Source organism: Artemia sp. Qi Xiang Cuo, chromosome 2 (assembly GCF_049724085.1).
Source record: "Artemia sp. Qi Xiang Cuo chromosome 2, ASM4972408v1, whole genome shotgun sequence".
In the NCBI taxonomy this organism is placed as follows: Eukaryota; Metazoa; Arthropoda; class Branchiopoda; order Anostraca; family Artemiidae; genus Artemia; species Artemia sp. Qi Xiang Cuo.
In genome coordinates this window covers 27,363,232-27,381,343 of record NC_142795.1, presented here as the reverse complement: position 1 = coordinate 27,381,343, position 18,112 = coordinate 27,363,232, and the positions used below count along the sequence as shown (strand labels likewise).

The window sequence follows — 18,112 nt, the reverse complement described above, 5'->3', positions numbered from 1 at the left end:
AAGTTTCTCCTTGCTTCCAGATGAAAAAACTTGTTTTTTTCTGACCATTTTTTTAAAACAATGCCGGTAAATGTGGCTCACTCTCCACGAAAAATTCCCTCCCCTCCCGGAAAACTCCTTTATGGAAAGCTCCTCCCACGTAAAATACGTCCCAACCCCGTAAAATTCCTTCTGGACAATTCCATCCTCGCTTAAATCCCCCCCCCTCCGTAAAATTTTTTCCAGAAGATTCAGCTTGAAAATTCTCTTTAGCATACTTTCATTTGAAAAAAGACCAAGTTCGAATCATTTTTCCGATCATTCCGGAAATCTCCCCCTTCCGTGGAAATTATTTTCCGGAAATCCAAACACACCAAAAATGGTCGTTGCGATCGTCGTGCTAGCAATAATACCTAACAACGTAAATATTTAGAAATAAGACACTCAAGACACCCACAAACTTTGTAACCATACCCTCGTCATTCTCCCCAAGTAAACCAAATTTTATCAAGTTATGGATGATAAGTTGAACTGCTACACTAAAAAAAAAAAAAAAAAAAAAAAAAAAAAAAAAAAAAAAAAAAAAACATCGTTTGACCATTCATTATTAAATAGCTTTAACTACTCAGACAAACAATCTACAGATTCAGGTACATACGCACTGGGAGGAGTATAAAGATTCAGGCCCAGCCCACTCAAAATGTCAAAGTTTAAAATATAAATTTTTCTATTTTCTGACACAGCTTTTTTCTTTTCGGTGTTTTGACAAATTTTGCCCAGCCCTAATAAAATAAAATGACAAAACTATAAAATATCGGAGTACTATTTTTGTAACCGATTTCGATCTGATATAATATATATATATATATATATATATATATATATATATATATATATATATATATATATATATATATATATATATATATATATATATATATATATATATATATATATATATATATATATATATATATATATATATATATATATATATATATATATATATATATATATATATAACCCCGTATATACAATAATTGCATGATTAAGGAACAGTGGAATACTTACAGCTATTGTTTCAACGTCAGAGGATTCAGATATTCTAGAAGAGCAACTTTCACCATTGCTAGACTCTGACAGACTTGCTGGCTTTTTTTTCTTTTCTAGTACCATCGGGATTAAACTTATCTTTTCACCCTTGATGCCTGAGAAAACCTAATATTAATTTATTTGCCCAGAAAAAAAAACAACATAATCTTTATAAACAATTCTGCAACTTATTTTAAAGCACTAATTTTCCGTGACAACATTGACAAAATAGTTCTACAAGCTAGCTCGAGATCACTAGAACTTTGTTTTCTTTATTTAAGAGATATTTTGTTACATTTTACAACAAATACTCTTTGAGTAAATAGTGTATATTAAAAAAAAAATATTTAATGTGTAAACAATCTTCAAACCTTTCCTATATTTTTTGGATCACTACAATAATTTATTTTTATTGATATTTTGACAAGACTTCCAAGAAGCCTGACGTAACGACAAGATTGATCCTTTTTTACCAGTTAAAATCTCAACAGCCAAAAGGTTTGAACAAAAAAAAAATGTCACCTCATGTGAATTTATGAAATGGAGCGTCATCTAAATTCTAGATTCATTTCAAAATATTATCTCATTATTTTTTTTAAATATAATCATTGAGCTCAGTTCTAAAGCATGAAACAAGGATTTTTAAAAATCGCCATTTTTTCCAACACAAAAAACACGAGGAGAATTATATAAGAAATTCTTTATCTTCATCCAAATCTCTCTAACTTCGCTATAAAAAAGAGCAGCAATTTTTAAAGTATCAAATGACAAAATACAAATCATTGAAGATTCTGTTCAATTCTCTCCTTGTACTTTCTCTTCCTACTCTCATTTTCCTTTTTTCTCTGTTTATATTCATCCTTTTTACTTTTTTATTTGAAATATATTCTTTTACACACTTTTTCCCTTATTTCTGACATCTTTATCCAATTATTTTCGTTGTGTTATTAAGTAAATACTTTGGAATTGCACTTCTACAGTCAAACCACATTTTCTGGAACACTCTCTCTCTTATATATCGGGATCCCCGCCTGCACATCTCGACTGTGATTTTATGAACGGATAACCAAAGGTTCCTTAAAACATCTACGCATTAAATGGCTCAAGCCAAATAATCCCTGATATTCAATTAAAAAAGAAATATTATATGGAATAACTATTAAAGAAGTACTTACAGATTTTACGTCTAAGTACATGCATACATGCAAATGATTCACTTTTTGTATCAAAATTTCATTATCTTTTTTCTCCCATGCCTTATTAATGTTTGTCAACAGTGACCAAGTTTTAGAATTAAGCGATGAAAAATTTTTGCTTTGCCTCGGCGCTTTGAAGGCCAATGGAAATAAGCTGGCTTTTCACACAAAGATGCTGAATAAAGAACATTCATTTCACCAACACATCAAATAGTGGATTAAGCGAGATTGAACGAACTTAAACTCCTATAGAAAGTATCACCATAAATCCGAGTGCGAGTATTCCGTTTTTTGAGCCGAATTCTCTAATTTAAACGATTTAGTGAAAAACACTCAAAACTAGCAGTGACGAAGAAAGAAGTCCCTAGTATAAAAAAAGACCCTCCAAACAGCTTGAAAGAGTCCTACTTATTTAATTTATTAGAAAAAATATACACAACAACACATAGAAAAAGGAGCATTCAAGAGAAACAACACACACACGCACAAAACCAACCTTATACACAGACAAAACAACAACAGAAATGATACATCAACAGGGTGCAGCATAAAAAGATATCAGCTCACTGTAAAGAGTCGTTCTGGCCAGTACCACCTGGCCAGTGATCGAAATAGCACACAACAAGTTTTCACTGATATGGCCATTTTTTCTTCTGAAAGAATTTTCATTCCTATGAGGCGTATCGATGGGGGTTCCAACACCCTGGGAATTTCATCCCACTTAGGACCAAAGAAATTTTTTCCCTTTGCTAAGAAATATCCCCGAGGGAAGCATAAATGAGAACGACTTTTGCAGTATTCACAAACAGGCTTTAACATCCCCGTCATTAAGAAACACTACGTGCTATAATAACCTCATCTCCTCGAGCTTTTCAGTCCTCTCTTTAATGTGAATACCCCAGAGAAGCAACGTTTCAAAAGATACGTATGTTATATTATATTGTCAAAAGATATGCGTGTTACATCATCTTGTATATGAAGATGCATTTTTTGTAAAAAATTGCATTCTATTTTTAAATATTATTGTTTGTTAATTTCGAAAGGCACTAGCTATAGCAATTTCTTTTCCTATGATCCCTTAAACATCTCTATATGATGTTTCTGTGCCCCAGTAGCGGCGACAGAAAAAAGGAGACACATGTTCTTTGCATAAGAAAAAATGATTTTCCTTGTTTCTCAAGATGCGAGACTGTAATTTTTATAAACAGGGTTTTCAGTTATGAAGATTCCAATCGTGCAGTTTTCATTTCGATATGACACCATTTTTGCAGGGTTTGCTATTTTTGAAATACCCATAAATTTGTTTTCGCAAAAGACTTTTACCACTATCACTAACCGAAATCATAGTCACCATTATCGAATCAGCTTTAAATGGAGATTCTGTCTTCCTTGACAGTTTTTTTAAATATACTTTAAAATTTTTGGTTACTAGTGGATAGAGTTCGTAGCCTACTAGGTTGCAGCAGATGCTGCAACCATGATGAATAGTTGTGTTTTAATCGGTGTTGCTAAGCTAAAAAGGTTATATGTAATTTTTGGCGAATAACTGCAGGGACTGAAAATACTAAACATTTCAAGTTTTGCTCGAAATTTTCATGAGCCCGTATTAATAATTTACAAGCGGCTGAAGTAAAATCCACTGATATAGATTTATTCATAATTGTTTTAGAATAATCGATAATGTACTCAGGCCTTCCAGTTGGAAGAAGGAGGTGATGCCCCACCCTTAAATTTTGGAAAGTCCATTTTCTTCTATTTTCGTTTGAAAAAATTAAAAAGAAACAAAATTGCCATCCCTAGATTTTGAAAAATACCCCTTTATGCATCTTCATTAAATATAACAAGAAAGTCATTATTCAGGGAAGCATATTTTTTGATTTGGTGTTCACTTCTTTATTTTGGTGCTAAAGCAAAAGAAAATTACATCATGTATAGTTTCTTGCAAAGGAGACAGAGAAAATGATAGTGAAGCAAGGACATCAAAATAAAACACTTTTTGCCTGCTAGACCCATATTAGGTCTATTCATGTCTAGAAACTTATTTGCTCAGATTTTTCTTTTGGTTGTTTCAGAACTACGAATCTTTTTTTTAGAGATATACCGTATTTTGTCAGTGTTACCACATTGAACCATGAAAACAAATAATAAAAACTAAGTATGTAAATTCGACAATGCTTTTGGCTTAAACATGGTAAAAATTCAAACAATAACAGCCTATTCATTCCCAAAGGCAAAGGAAAGCTACACCTTCTTAAGCTGTTTAATGGTACATGTTTTTAGCTTAGGTTTTGCTGATTCTTAATCCCATTTTTTTTTTTTGAATCTATGACCTACTACTATCAAAGACCGCATAATTGCATATAGAGTTCTTTTTTATTAGATATAGAACTAACAATTTTTATTTCAGACAAATACATTTTTGCGTAATTTTCGACTTAACCTATTATGGCAATTATATTTCATATATGATTGTCGTTGGTCCTTTAAAGGTTGATTTTTGTTAAACTGTTCAGAGTACGTTCAGACTCTGAACTAGGATACTTGACTTGACCTGGGGGTGGGGGGCTTCCCAATGTTTTCAGCCAGTCTGTAAAAAATTTGAGTTGGTACAATAGTGGTGCAAAGCCCCACTATTTTACTGGCTCGTTTTTTTTTGTTTTTGTTTTTTAGGGTAAATGGGAAATATATGACTTTAAAATGAATGAAAGAAAAATCAGTCTCTGTCGGTAAAAAAAAACTAACTAATTGTACCAGCAATGCCATAAAAAAGAGTCGGTAAAATTCACCCCCCCCCAAATATTCTGGTAAGTGACGCCTCTGAACTTGACTTGGTGAAGTGGGTCATAGTTCTAACAGAAGTTTTGACAAGGTTTAAACCTCAAAAGCTTCTCTCTTTGTTAGTATGGGAAAATGTTTAAAAATTAAGAACACGGCCATTGTCTAAGAAATTTACCATCATTATCTGCCATTACTGGCTTATAATTATTAAACTAATTTCCAAAGTCCCTCGGAGAAACTTGAATAGGATTCTTTTCAAACACCCTATGACCATTTTTTTCAAAAATTCCAAAACTCATGAGTGAAATTCCTAGCATTTTTAACTGACTGTACTAAATCATTCTACTTAATCAGTACATGTATGAAAGGCAAATAAGATAAAATACAAAAGACAAAAAAAAAAAAATATGAAAAACATAAAAAAAAACCAAAAACACGAAAAAAAATACAAAAACGAACAATACGAAAATTCTAGTAGTGCTCGGAGGTAAAGACAAATAAACATGAATAGCTATGACTACAGAGGATGAGGCAGACTGAAGTTCAACAATAGTCAACTAAAATCCAAGGGCCAAAAGCAATCTTAATGAGACGTCAGTAATTTTGAACAAGTGGTTGAAATAAGATCAATTAACTTGGATTATTCCTAATTAAGAATGTACTTAACTAAAATTAATTTCTAGTGAAACACACTTTTTGCATTTTACAGTTCAGTTCTTCATTCGAGTGCTAAAATAAAGAACTTCTAAGGCTCCTTAAAGTTTTTCACCGAGTAGATAAAAAAAATATTAAAGATTTAAAACGAACTCAATTAATTTTGTACAAGTGGTTGGAATATGGTTAACTGATTCAGACTAATTGTAATTCATTTTATGTGAATTATCTTTTTCACTGAAGAACCCTTTATTCATTTTCGTGTTTTGTGAGTTCTTCATTCTCATGTTAAACTAAGAAAACTTCTAAGGTCACACACAGTATTCTCCCAGAGTAGAAACAGAAAACATTCAAGATCTCAAAGCCATCTAGACTGCTTAATGAATAACAGTTTTGCACAATAGGTTAAAATAAGATCAACTTATTCAGATTTATCCATAATTATTAAGAATACTTTTAATTAGAATTAGTTTAGAATTATTTTTCAGTGAAGCATGTTTTATTCACTTTTATACTTTCCATATTCTCCATTCACGCGTTAAAAACCTTTAAGGTCATACAATGTTTCTTACAAATACAGATTATACAGAGTCAAGGTTTTGAAACTGACCAGGCTGTCCAATGGGCATTAATTTTGTACAAGTCTGTGAAATGAGATCAATTAATTCAAATTCAGACAAGACCGAAGCATCAGGAACGTATCCCTCCAACATCTCTTTGAATTCAGAAGCATCAATGTCTGAAATATCATCTTCAGTTGATAAGTCACATATGAACGAATCAATGTATTCAAGCAGGATTTCATCAACTGAACTAAAATGTGACAAGATGCATTAACAATTTTTATGATTAAAGTTATCAGAGGAACAATTATATATACAATCTTTAATCTAGATTTTGACAACGGTTCAATTTTTCTATGGCAGCCAGATTTCAAATCCAGCTGTTGAAACGCAACTGAAATAATACATATAATATTGGGTTTATTTTTTCCTTTCCTTGGTGCCTTGAAATGAAAGATTGCATGTTAAGCGTCTCGTAGCCTATTAAGAATAAAACAGAACAAAACTACGATTACTATTTTTGACACTAGAGCATGGTTCCAAGAGGAGTCTACATTTATTTTCGTTGCCAAATTTCATGTTCAATAGAAGCCAACAGAAAGATCGACAATATGAAGGCCCTTTTCTCAACAGAAAACTTTAAATTCAGCCCAGAAGGCAAAGTTCCAGTTCTATCACAACCTAGTATTAGTAAGATAGCTGGGGTGGGGTGTAGTGAGGATAGCGATTTTACCACTTTACCAACAGCAAAGTAGGGGTATTTCGAAGTAGTATCAAAACAACTTGATGCTAGAAAAATATGAAATGTAACTTAATTTTCAGTAAGCATAAGTGTGATTTTTAGCTATATAAGCAGATTGACATAAATTTCCAGGTGGAATAAATACAAACTTTCTACCTTAAAGATCAAATGTGAAAACTGATTAGTGAAAAGTAATAAATTAACTGGTATTATAAATCAAGCTCACTGTTTATGCCCTGGACAACTATGTGGTATCCTGTTTTAGGCGTGCATCTAAAATAAAATCCTAACTGTTAAAAATGTAACTTCACTTTGGCAGCACATCAAAACAATGGAAAAAAAGACCTTCTATGGGCAAATATTCAATTCTTTTCTGTTCCAGATAGGAATTGAAAAATGTGTTTCTCCGACTGAAAAAAAGTCGTGTTTAGAATAGATTAAACTTCCTGTTTATGCAATGGTATACTATGTGGCATGCTGTTCCAAATAATTCTCTAATATAAAATACCCATTATATTATGTCCCGTCGCAGAGTAGGACAACATCTAAGCAGCAACACAACTGAGGGAGGATTGGAGGCTAATCACTGATGCATTGTGTGTCTCAGGAGGAACTAGAGTATAAGGTAAGGCTTGTATTATGTGGAACAATGTTTTAGGGCGATTTCAGGGAATATAGACTTCAATCAGACATACCAGTCATATTTCACATGGCACTGGTGTTTGTTTGTTGTCAATTGGAAACAATACATTAATCAGGAAAAAAATCGGGATCATTTTTAATTTTGTATAGTTGCAGCAAGTTTGAGGCGGGTAGGAAAAAAGGAAACTGAAGAAACAATCTAAAAGAAAATAAAAATGGTATAGATATATTATAGAAATAAAAATCTTAAAATCTGACTCTTAAACAGTATCTTTCTGAAAACTTAAGTGCAATTTTTTTTATTAGGTAAGACTAATATCCAAAGATGATTTGCAAAAGTAATTAACAATTACTTATAACAATTTTAGGAGTAATTAACAATTATCAATGTCAAATTAGGCTGATTCTTGAGAACTGAATCTCTTATTGAGTCAAATGATTGCTTTATGAATAAAAAAAGAAACAAAGAAGCGGTATCTGCAGGGACATGATGAATGTCTAGAGTAATTTCCTTGGCATCAAAATCATGTCAAGGGTACAGAGCCGTTCCTAAGGGGGAGGGGGCAACCGGGTAAGCTTCCCAGGGCACCACGGCTGGGGGATCGCCCATTTTGATCAAATTTTTCACTTTGCTTCGGCTTTTCTTGCCTATACTTGAGTCGGGAGGGGGGTGCTGTAATTAATTTTTCTCTGGGCACCACGAACCCTAAGAACGTCTCTGGTTAAATAAATCACTTTATTTAATTTATTTTGATTTTCTCGCTTAAATTTTATAATTATGTCTATTACCTACTTAATGATTACTCAGCAGGTGCAAAAACTCTTCTTTTCACCTAACAGGTTTACTGTCGAATTCTGACTTGGTACAGTGATTTTGGCAACAAAAATTATCCGAAAATATCCCTTGTAAAAATCTACACTGCAATAAAAATAAGACATGCTTTTTAACAAACTTAGAAGGCCAACTAAAATTAAACTAGTACAATAGATGGCAATTAAACAAAGCCTAGAATCAGCAATCAACATTTTGCTAATTTTTATAGTACACCCCCTGCACCCCGCATGAACACCACCTACCTAGAAAATACTCTGAGCCCCCATGTACATTACCCAGAGAAACTACTATGACATATGCCATTCACCTGGTCATAAACTCCGGTGCAAACAGAGGACCTCCTGGCTAATTCAAATGAACGCGCTTAATATCAAAACTCACAATTTACGAATTACACTACAATCACTGCATGTGGTCATGTCCCGGAAGGTTTGACTCCTAAATTAGCAAAACTTTTCTTTCATGAATTTAATTTATCAGGCCCTTTATTTTTTCTTCCAAATTTTGTATTCGCCATGCCTAACGTTATTAAGTCAAATTTCTCATACTTCTTTTTTAAGAATTTTTTTTCCCTTTCAATTTAACCTGCTTCCAATGAATCATGGTTGACGATAATGTTGATTTTATTTTCCTTTCCAAATTTTCTTGTTTTGCTTTTTCTCTTCTGAATCAGATTCAGAGGACGTTTTATTTGAAATTTATAACTTTGGTGCCAAACTAGTTTGCCTTTCAAAAACTCCCTCAGCTTACTTAGAAGTGGAAGGTCTTTCCATTATGTCTTTTTGCTGACCTTTCTCCATCGGTGACTTAATGAACTCCTAGAAACTTTGCGATGAATCGAATTGCTTCATTGGCTGGCTCCACACTTTAAAGGCATAATTTTCGGATAGGTTTCGAATTTTTTTTGTAAAAGGTTATCCTTCAAAAATAGATTTTGCTTCAGACGTTGTTATGTCATGATAAAGTTATTTTTGTAATTTTTTGTGAGGTTTCTCGGTTTGTGATGAAAGAACTTTGTCTTGCTTTTTATAAGATAGTTTACGTAATCCATTGCCTCTTGGAGGTTTAATTCTTTAGATTTGGATAGTGGTATTACAACCTTTTGTGGGGAGTTTTGTTAACCTGGGATATTAATTGCTTCGTTTAATTCCTTAAATACCAAGACGGGTCTCTCTATAGGAATCATAGGACTTAGGGCGTCGTCGGGAAAATGTTTTGGGGGTAAAGTATAGAGATTCTGTCTGGAATGAATTGGGCCTAGGGGGAAAGAGTGAGGTCAAACTCATCGAAACATCCCGTGGTGGAATCTTTGATTTCAGGTTTTTCTTAAGTTGGCGTTTTATTTCTAAGGCAGACCATGTTCATCATGGTCAGAAATTCGATAAAACTTTCCTTGATCACTTTCATCTTCAAAATAACCTAGTTTCATATGAAAGGGTTTTAGTTTCCCTAATCTTGACTTAAGCGGATCATTTTCATCATTTGAATACTCATCTATTTCAGCTTCAGACCTCCATATTTTCGGAAACTTAGTTTGTTTTTTTCATCATGCTAACATATGCTTTAGAAGTTTTCCAATTTCAAAATTTTTTATGTTATGTTTATTGTTATATTTCCTTATTATCCTAAAAGGTCCTGAGTACTTGTCTGATAGCATTTTCCCTCAAGTCTTAAACTCAGACTTCAGGTAAATTTTGCCATCTACTTTAAAATCAATATCTTCTTTGATATCTGTCTCATGACTGATTTTTTACTTTATACTTAACTTTTCTAGTTCTTGTCTCACGATTTTATATGTTGGCCTCATTTCACAGATAAATTCTTGCTTATAGTTATGTTAACAATTATAATATTAATTAATTATTTCATCATATGTGATTTTAGAATCGCAATCACACTTGATATAAAAGGGTGTATTCTTAATTTTTTGGGAAAAGAAGTACTAATGACATTGGTTGAAAAGAGTAGGTATTTGTTCCAATCTCTTCTGTTATTTTTTGTATATATTACTAGTGTTTGAGAATAATTCATACCCGTTCTCTCCTTTCCCATTTGCCTGAGGATGATACGGGGAAGTTACCAGTTTTATTATTCACAGATATTCCTTTAGGTTTTGGTTATCTTTGAGACAAAATATACTCCATTTTCCAATTAAATAATGTTGGATATTCCATACTTTAGAAATAATTTGGCATGAGCTTTGCTTGTAGCGTGTGCGTTTTGATTTTTATGCTTTATCAAAGGTAAATCTTGAGGAATGGTAAATTACTGGTAAGACACACGTATGTCCGTTATTTGATACGGTTAGGCCTCCACTAGTTCCATAGATATCAAAAATGTTATGTCAAATGGGTGCCTGGCTACTGGCATTTTCCCTAGTGGGGGACAAGAATAAGCTTGGGGGATTCTCCCTTAAATTGCATGACTCGCATCTACTTATGAAATTCTGAAGTTTATTTAAAGCTGGAGGTGCAAAAAAAATATTGTTTTAAATTTGTGGAGTATTTCAGCAAAGCCTAAATGGCCTCCAAATTCTGCATGACAAAATTCGTAAGCTGGAATCCCTAAATTCCTTGGTAAGACTGATATTATTGAAATTTGATTCTTATTTAAGGTACTATTGGTTATTCTACATAATTTTTTCGTCTAAATCATAGTGAAAATTATCTATTTCGTTTTGGAGTACATTTATTTGATTGGGCAGTTCCTTGTTGTGAATAAAATAGGTAGTTAATGCGCTACACATGTCATCTTTTAGTTGTTTTGCTTTTAAAGTATTTTATAATAAAATGCCTTGTTCTGTCTCTTTGCTCATTAAGGTGTTTTAGCTATTTTTTTTTCTTTTTACGACACTTTCTCGTATTTATGATAGCGTTAATATTTTGCTTGCTTTCATTTTATAAACTGTATACTAAGGTGTATGGAACATAAATTGCTCCATATATGATGGGGGATACCCCCGCCTCCACCCTTGTTCTTTACAAAGTCTTAAAGTTTTCTTAAAAATGCATATCTTTGTGTTTAAGCAGTCTTTCTTAGAGAATTGTGACAAAAAGTCAAACTTTAGCGTATAGAGCAAATGCTGATGTGGGAGCAGCCCCCCTAATATACATAATAACTTCTATTCGTTTTGAGTTTTAATGTTGCTCCTTACTTTCAGTTGAAAAAACTTATTTTTACTTTGTTTTGGACTATTTTCAGTATCATGCCAGGACATCCCCATTCCTCCATGTAAAATTTCCCCTGGAAAATGCCTCCTGAAAATGTTCCTCCTTGTAGAAAATTCCCTCTCCCCCCAAAAAATGTCCGTATATTTCCCGATAATAAATACTATTCTATATGTGAACATGGTCAAATTACATAACTTTCAGACCTTTCCCGAAGGATTACGGGGGTCATGTCATCCCCAAGACACAGTTAAAGGTACCGTTCAACTATACTGAATCAAATGGCTATTTCAAAATTTTGATCAGACGTCTTTGAGGGAAAAGGGCATGGGAGGGGGCCTAGTTGCCCTCCAATCTTTTCGGTCACTTAATAAGGACGCTAGAACTTTTTACTTCAGTTTGAATGAGCTCTCCCGATTTTCTAGGACCATTGGTTTGATATGATCACCCAAAGAAAAAACAAAAATCAAATAAAAAAACATACATAATTTTTCTTCTTGCAAAAATACAACATCCCCCATTTGCTTCTATTTTTGAAGATAGGAGCTTAAAACCTTCTCAGTAGGATTCTCTGATATGCTGAAGCTGATTGTACTATTTACATTAAGATTGTTTGACTTTTTGAGGGCGTTTCCGCCTTTTTCCAAAAATCAGACAAATTTTTTCAGGTTTGTTTGGTTTTGATGTGTAACCTTAAACTGAATGAATTTTATATAGTTGCTATCACCATAAAAACCCAATTCTTTTGATGTATCTGTTGTTATCAAAATTTCATTTTCAGAGTTTCAGTTACTATTGGGCTAAGTTACTCCTTGTTGCAATGAACTGTTTGATTTTGGAATTACATAATTATCACATATTATACATAATATTGTTTATGTAAGTCACTGAAATAAAACATTCTTCTCTTTGATTGCTATTACTTACTTATTTATCATGAAGCATATGCAAGCATTAGCCCATATCTCTGCTGAGAGAGAGAAAAAAGGGTTTTATTACAAAGAAATGAAACACATTAACAACAAAACCCAAAGTTTATTAAACCTGTATGGGCAGACATCACCCTTTACAAAACCCTACATACACAATTACTACCAGCCATCCTTAGCCCCCCCCCCTCAAAAAAAGACAAAACAATAAATAATAATAAAATAAATAAATAAAAATAAATCGAAATAAATTAATTTCTGATAAATTTCACGACCTAACTGGATAAAGAAGACACACAATTAAAAATTATTCTTCTATTCTATCTCCTCGTTGCCCCCCCCCCCAAAGTATCACAATCACTCGAGAGAAACTTCCCTCAGCAGGGATTAATTTTTGAATTCAAGGTAGCTCCCTAAGCCACAACCACATCATACCCTGTGTATATCCAATCATAGCCTGCCAAGCCCTAGCTTTTGTATGAGTGTAACATGCAGTACTACACTCACTTATAGCATCATATCATAGCATTTCCCATTTGACATTCCATATACAGTATATAGTAGTGCTCACATAATGAACCAGTACCCAATAGTGTTTATACTATACCTATTTATAAGTACTTAACCATATTGTGTATAAAAATATTACATTAAAGAGAAATATTTGATAATTTGTTTAAAGCCCATACCATAGACAATAATATAAACAAATATGAAAGACATAAGTGCAGAAATTTAAGAGATTCTTTCGTAAAAAAATCAAGGTTTATTTCATATTTCATATTTATTTTCATATTTTATGTTTTTTATTACAGTATTCCATTAGTCGCCCTTGCCAACAGCAATGCTAAAGAGATACAGCCTTGAACCTTATTTAGTTCCAAAGATCAAATTAAAATAATTAATTGCAACATTAAGAATTAACTCCCTTAACTACCAAACAACTTACAACCCTTTGGTAAGTAAAGAAAAAGTTTCTTGAGCTTCAGAGTCCAGTATACAAGTACTATGTCCAGCTCTTTGCTGATGGCAAAAAAAAAGACAAAAACAGTTTTATTTGAGACTTATTTCTCCTGCCTAGATATACCTGCTGGGGAAAGACTTTTTATAACAACACATATTGGGTAAGAGACTCAACACTCCTCCTATATGTAGCCTAAGGTTGGAAATTAGGTTCCAAATGCAAAGCTCAATATTATATTCACTGATACTTAGGATTGATATGACAAAAACTACAATAAGTATGTGTAAATATTGCTACAACAATCTGCATGCAAAGAACAACTAAAATAAATAATATTATGAGCATTAGAACCTTTCAGTCAGTTATGTTTTTCATACTCAACAATGTATCTTAATGTGCAACAGGAACCCAATAATGCTGACTTTCTATATATATCCCTCAGATATTGCTACTACTACAGCTATTAACAACTCACTGAAGCACCAAGCCACCTGAGACTAGTCCATCTTCAAAATGTTCTTGCTCTACCCCAATGTCTCCAGAGCTTACCTCCTTATCCCCCCCCTGTGATTTCTAATGTCCTTGAAATCTTTTGTTTTCAAGCTTTACCACCCTCATTCTGTCACAAACTGCTTTTTGCTTGGCCCCCAGATGGATGGCAAAGCACACAATCCTACATCCATCAAACATGCCCAAGCGCTTAAAAAAGAAAAAAATTTCATTATAGCCCAAGAAAGCAAGATTAAACCAATTACTGTTTGAGATACAGTCAGTCAGTTGAGTACCCAAAACAATCCATAGGCAATTTCTCTGGAAAACATCTAGCAAATCTTCTGTTTTTCCACTGTCATCACTATAGCTTCTAAGATTCTAATCCTGGTTCACAGGATTTTCTTCCTATTCTTCCAAATTGTTTCCATTTTTGAAAAACCACCCTGTGCCTTGGCTATTCTACTTTTAATATCTTCACTGCATCTACTATCTTTACTAATAATACAACCCAGGTAAGTGAAGCTGTCCACTTGGATCAAACTTCTTGTAACCCAACATCACTTCTTCTTACTTACTTACTACTGAAGTCCCATCCATCCTTGGAGGTGATTTTGGGGCCTCTTCTTTCACCAGTCTAATGATGTAACTTCCTGCATTCTATATTCTGCAAGGCAGAAAAGATGTGGTAGAGTAAGTGAAAAGAAGTTGTCCTGCTATCTCTTTGGGGGGGGGGGGCTCAAGGTCAGGAGCCATGTACCCAGATATCAAAGGCTATCTTTGGATGTTGAGTCCTATCCATATATTGTATGTACACTAGCCATCTAAGCTACTGCAGTTTTATTCTCTTGAGAATGGTTAGTTTGACCTTGAGATAATGGAGAAACTTGATATTGGAAATTTTATCATAAGTGATACCAGCAATATGTTGCAGTGGTTTTGTTTCAAAGGCAGTAAGACAATACTTATCATCTGTTTTTAGAGTCCAGGATTCACAGGCATGTATGGCTGTAGGGGTGATAAGTGAGTTAAATAGCCTCACTTTAAGCATCACCAATAAGTTCTTGTTCCTCCAGATGTGCATCAGACTTTTAAAGTTGGAATTTGCAAGTGCCAGACATACTTTGATATCTTTCAAGTGGTTAGTGTCAGAGGTGAGTAAGCTACCAAGTTAGGTGAATTCATTGACCCCCTGCATATTATCATGTTCAAGTTGGAGGGTGGAGTTTATCTGAGAAAAAGGTTTGTTTGAGCAATGCATGGTCATCATTTTCAAGGTGTTTGATAATCATCCCAAACAGGTTGGTTGTCATGTGGATGATGTCAGCCCAGGATTGAAGATCACACAGAGACTCAGAAATTAGGACTATATCATCAGCATAGGCAAGTTTGTCAACCATTACCCTTCCTATAAGGGCACTGGATGGGCTATCAGTTACTGAAAGGACTGTAGTTAAAATGCGATTGAAGAGCTCCGGTGATAGCAAGCAACCTTGTAGAAAAACAATTGATGTTGCAATGCTTTGGATAAGGCCTTCTCCAGTCATGATACAGCATTTGAAATTTATGTACATGTCCCTTATGCCTTCTCTCCAAACAAGGTCAAAGGCCATTTGAAATCTATGAAGAGCTTGTAGGTACTGTGGTCTTGTTCAAGATATTTTTCTATAATCTGATGGGCTGTGAAAATCTGATTGACTGTTGACCTATTTGGTTTAGAACCTGTTTCATTTTGCTAGCATTTTCATCTAGGATTCATAAATCATCTGCATAATCCAAGTCTAGGAAAGTTTTACTTCCCCATTTGATAATTACCTTAAATTGCACTTGCCAGTGAAAGGATGATCCTGTATTTGCTGGTCACTGAAGATAGTCTGCTGACTGATCAGGTGAGTCCCAAACTAATCGCCAGGGCTTGTTGCACCATTCTTTCTCAACTGAAGATTTGAGTGACTCAATACTGACAGAAGATACTGTATCCTGGTGTAACAAGCTCCAGAGACTCATCACCCAATTAGAAAAGAATTTGCTACGTAACCTTGAGTTGGCATGCTTCTTGAAAAGTTTTTGATCATGTCCTCTTGTCCTTGAAGAGCGATCTGGTTGAAAAACATTTGAGATAAGTTCTTTATGGTTGAGCAGCTTGAATGTCATAATCATATCTTCTCTCTTTTGGCAATAAGTCAGTGAGGGCAATTTAGTTTTTTGAGACGGGAGTGGTATAGAATGTTATAGAAACCTCAGATGCATTTAGTTGTATGCCTCTGAACTGCTTCTTGAGTTTCTTAGTCAGATTTATTAATTGGGTTGGTTGCCAAACTCTAGCTTAGGTTGAATAAAACCTTTATAGAGTTTTTAAATAACTGATGGTGAACAACCACTGAAAGTTTTCTTTAATATACCAAGAGTCTAAAATTCATTTCTGATAGAAATGATTATTATATTTGTAATCAGCATTAAAAAAGGCATCAAATGGTATATTCACTTTACTTTGTAAGTCAATAATATGATTTGGTAAATATTTACCCAATTGAGAACTGGTGTCTTGAATTTTTATTAACAAAGTGGATAACATTGCATTTCTGGACATTGAACTTCAGCTTCCAAGTCCCTGCCCAGCAAGTAAATGAGTCCCAGTCTGCTTGAATGGTTTCTATTTTTCTTGAACTTTCAACTGAACCAATTACCTTTGAATCATCTGCATATTTTATTTTTGATTATGTGTTCTTTTAATGCTTTTGCCGTGCTTCTTAGGGCAAAGTCCCATCCATATGAATAGAATCCAACCCTGCTTAACTCCTTATTTAATACAAAGCAGCTACTAACCTCATTTCCTACCTTAACCACAGCAATTTTATTCTTGTACATAGCACTAATCACTTTAATATGTTTAGGCTATCTGGTAGGCTATAATATGCAAGGATAGGACCTTTGCATAAGGTCTTCATCAGCTGAATCAAACACTTGCTTATAATCTATAAAACAGAGGACTAAAGGGATTTGGTGACTTAAGCACTTCTTAATTAACAATCTAAGAGTAAAATTGCACCAACATATCCTCTACCCTAGCCTACCTAAATCCACACTGTACTTCTCTTAAAACTTAATCTACAACACTTCCAAGTGACTTAATGGGTAATATTGGCACCAATGATTGCAGAAGATTTGGTAAAGATCTACCAAATCATATTATTGAGTTAGGAATAAAGTGAATAAACTATTCGATGCCTTTTTTATGCTGATTATGAATATAATAATCATTTCAATTGGTAATGAATTTCAGCCCCCCTATATATACCTAACCCTGAATTGGCATATATAGGGGGCTGAAATTCATTTCTGATAAAAATGATTATTATATTCGTAATCAGCATAAAAAAAGGCATCAAATGGTGTATTCACTTTGGTAAAGTTCTATGAAATCATATTATTGAGTTAGGAATAAAGTGAATACAGTATTCAATGCCTTTTTTTATGCTGATTACAAATATAATAAGCTTTTCTATCAGAAATTAATTTCAGTCCCCACCCCTCCCTAGATAGACTATACCTAACCTAACCCACCCTAACCTAACCTAACCCTGAATTGGCCTATATAGGGGGGGGGGCTGAAATTCATTTCCAACAGAAATGCTTATTATATTTGTAATCAGCATAAAAAAGGCAGGTAAAGTTCTACAAAATTATATTAGGCTATTGAGTTAGGACTAAAGTGAATACACCATTCAATGCCTTTTTTATGCTGATTACAAATATAATAATAATTTCTATAAGGAATTTCAGCCCCCCCCCCCTATATATACCTAACCTAACCCTGAATTGGCATATATAGGGGGGGGCTGAAATTCATTTCCAATAAAAATGATTATTATATTTGTAATCAACATAAAAAAAGGCAGGTAAAGTTCTATGAAATCATATTAATGAGTTAGGAATAAAGTGAATACACCATTTGATGCCTTTTTTTATGCTGATTACGAATATAATAAGCAATTCTATCAGAAATGAATTTCGGCCCCCCCCCCTATATAGGCTGTACCTAACCTAACCCAACCTAACCTATCCTAACCCTGAATGGGCCT

General features: G+C 33.6%; 1 protein-coding gene across 1 annotated transcript in view; it reads right to left on the bottom strand.

Moving 5' to 3' along the window:
• LOC148955072 (CUE domain-containing protein 2-B) overlaps positions 1 to 18,112 on the bottom strand; it is a 31,194-nt gene that overhangs the window by 12,549 nt on the left and 533 nt on the right. Inside the window, exons 2-3 of the mRNA XM_089108046.1 lie at positions 6,310 to 6,512; positions 1,051 to 1,187 (exon numbers count right to left, since the gene is read on the bottom strand). Of these exons, the coding sequence (XP_088964172.1) occupies positions 1,051 to 1,187; positions 6,310 to 6,512 (340 nt within the window). The remainder of the gene's footprint in view (positions 1 to 1,050; positions 1,188 to 6,309; positions 6,513 to 18,112) is intronic.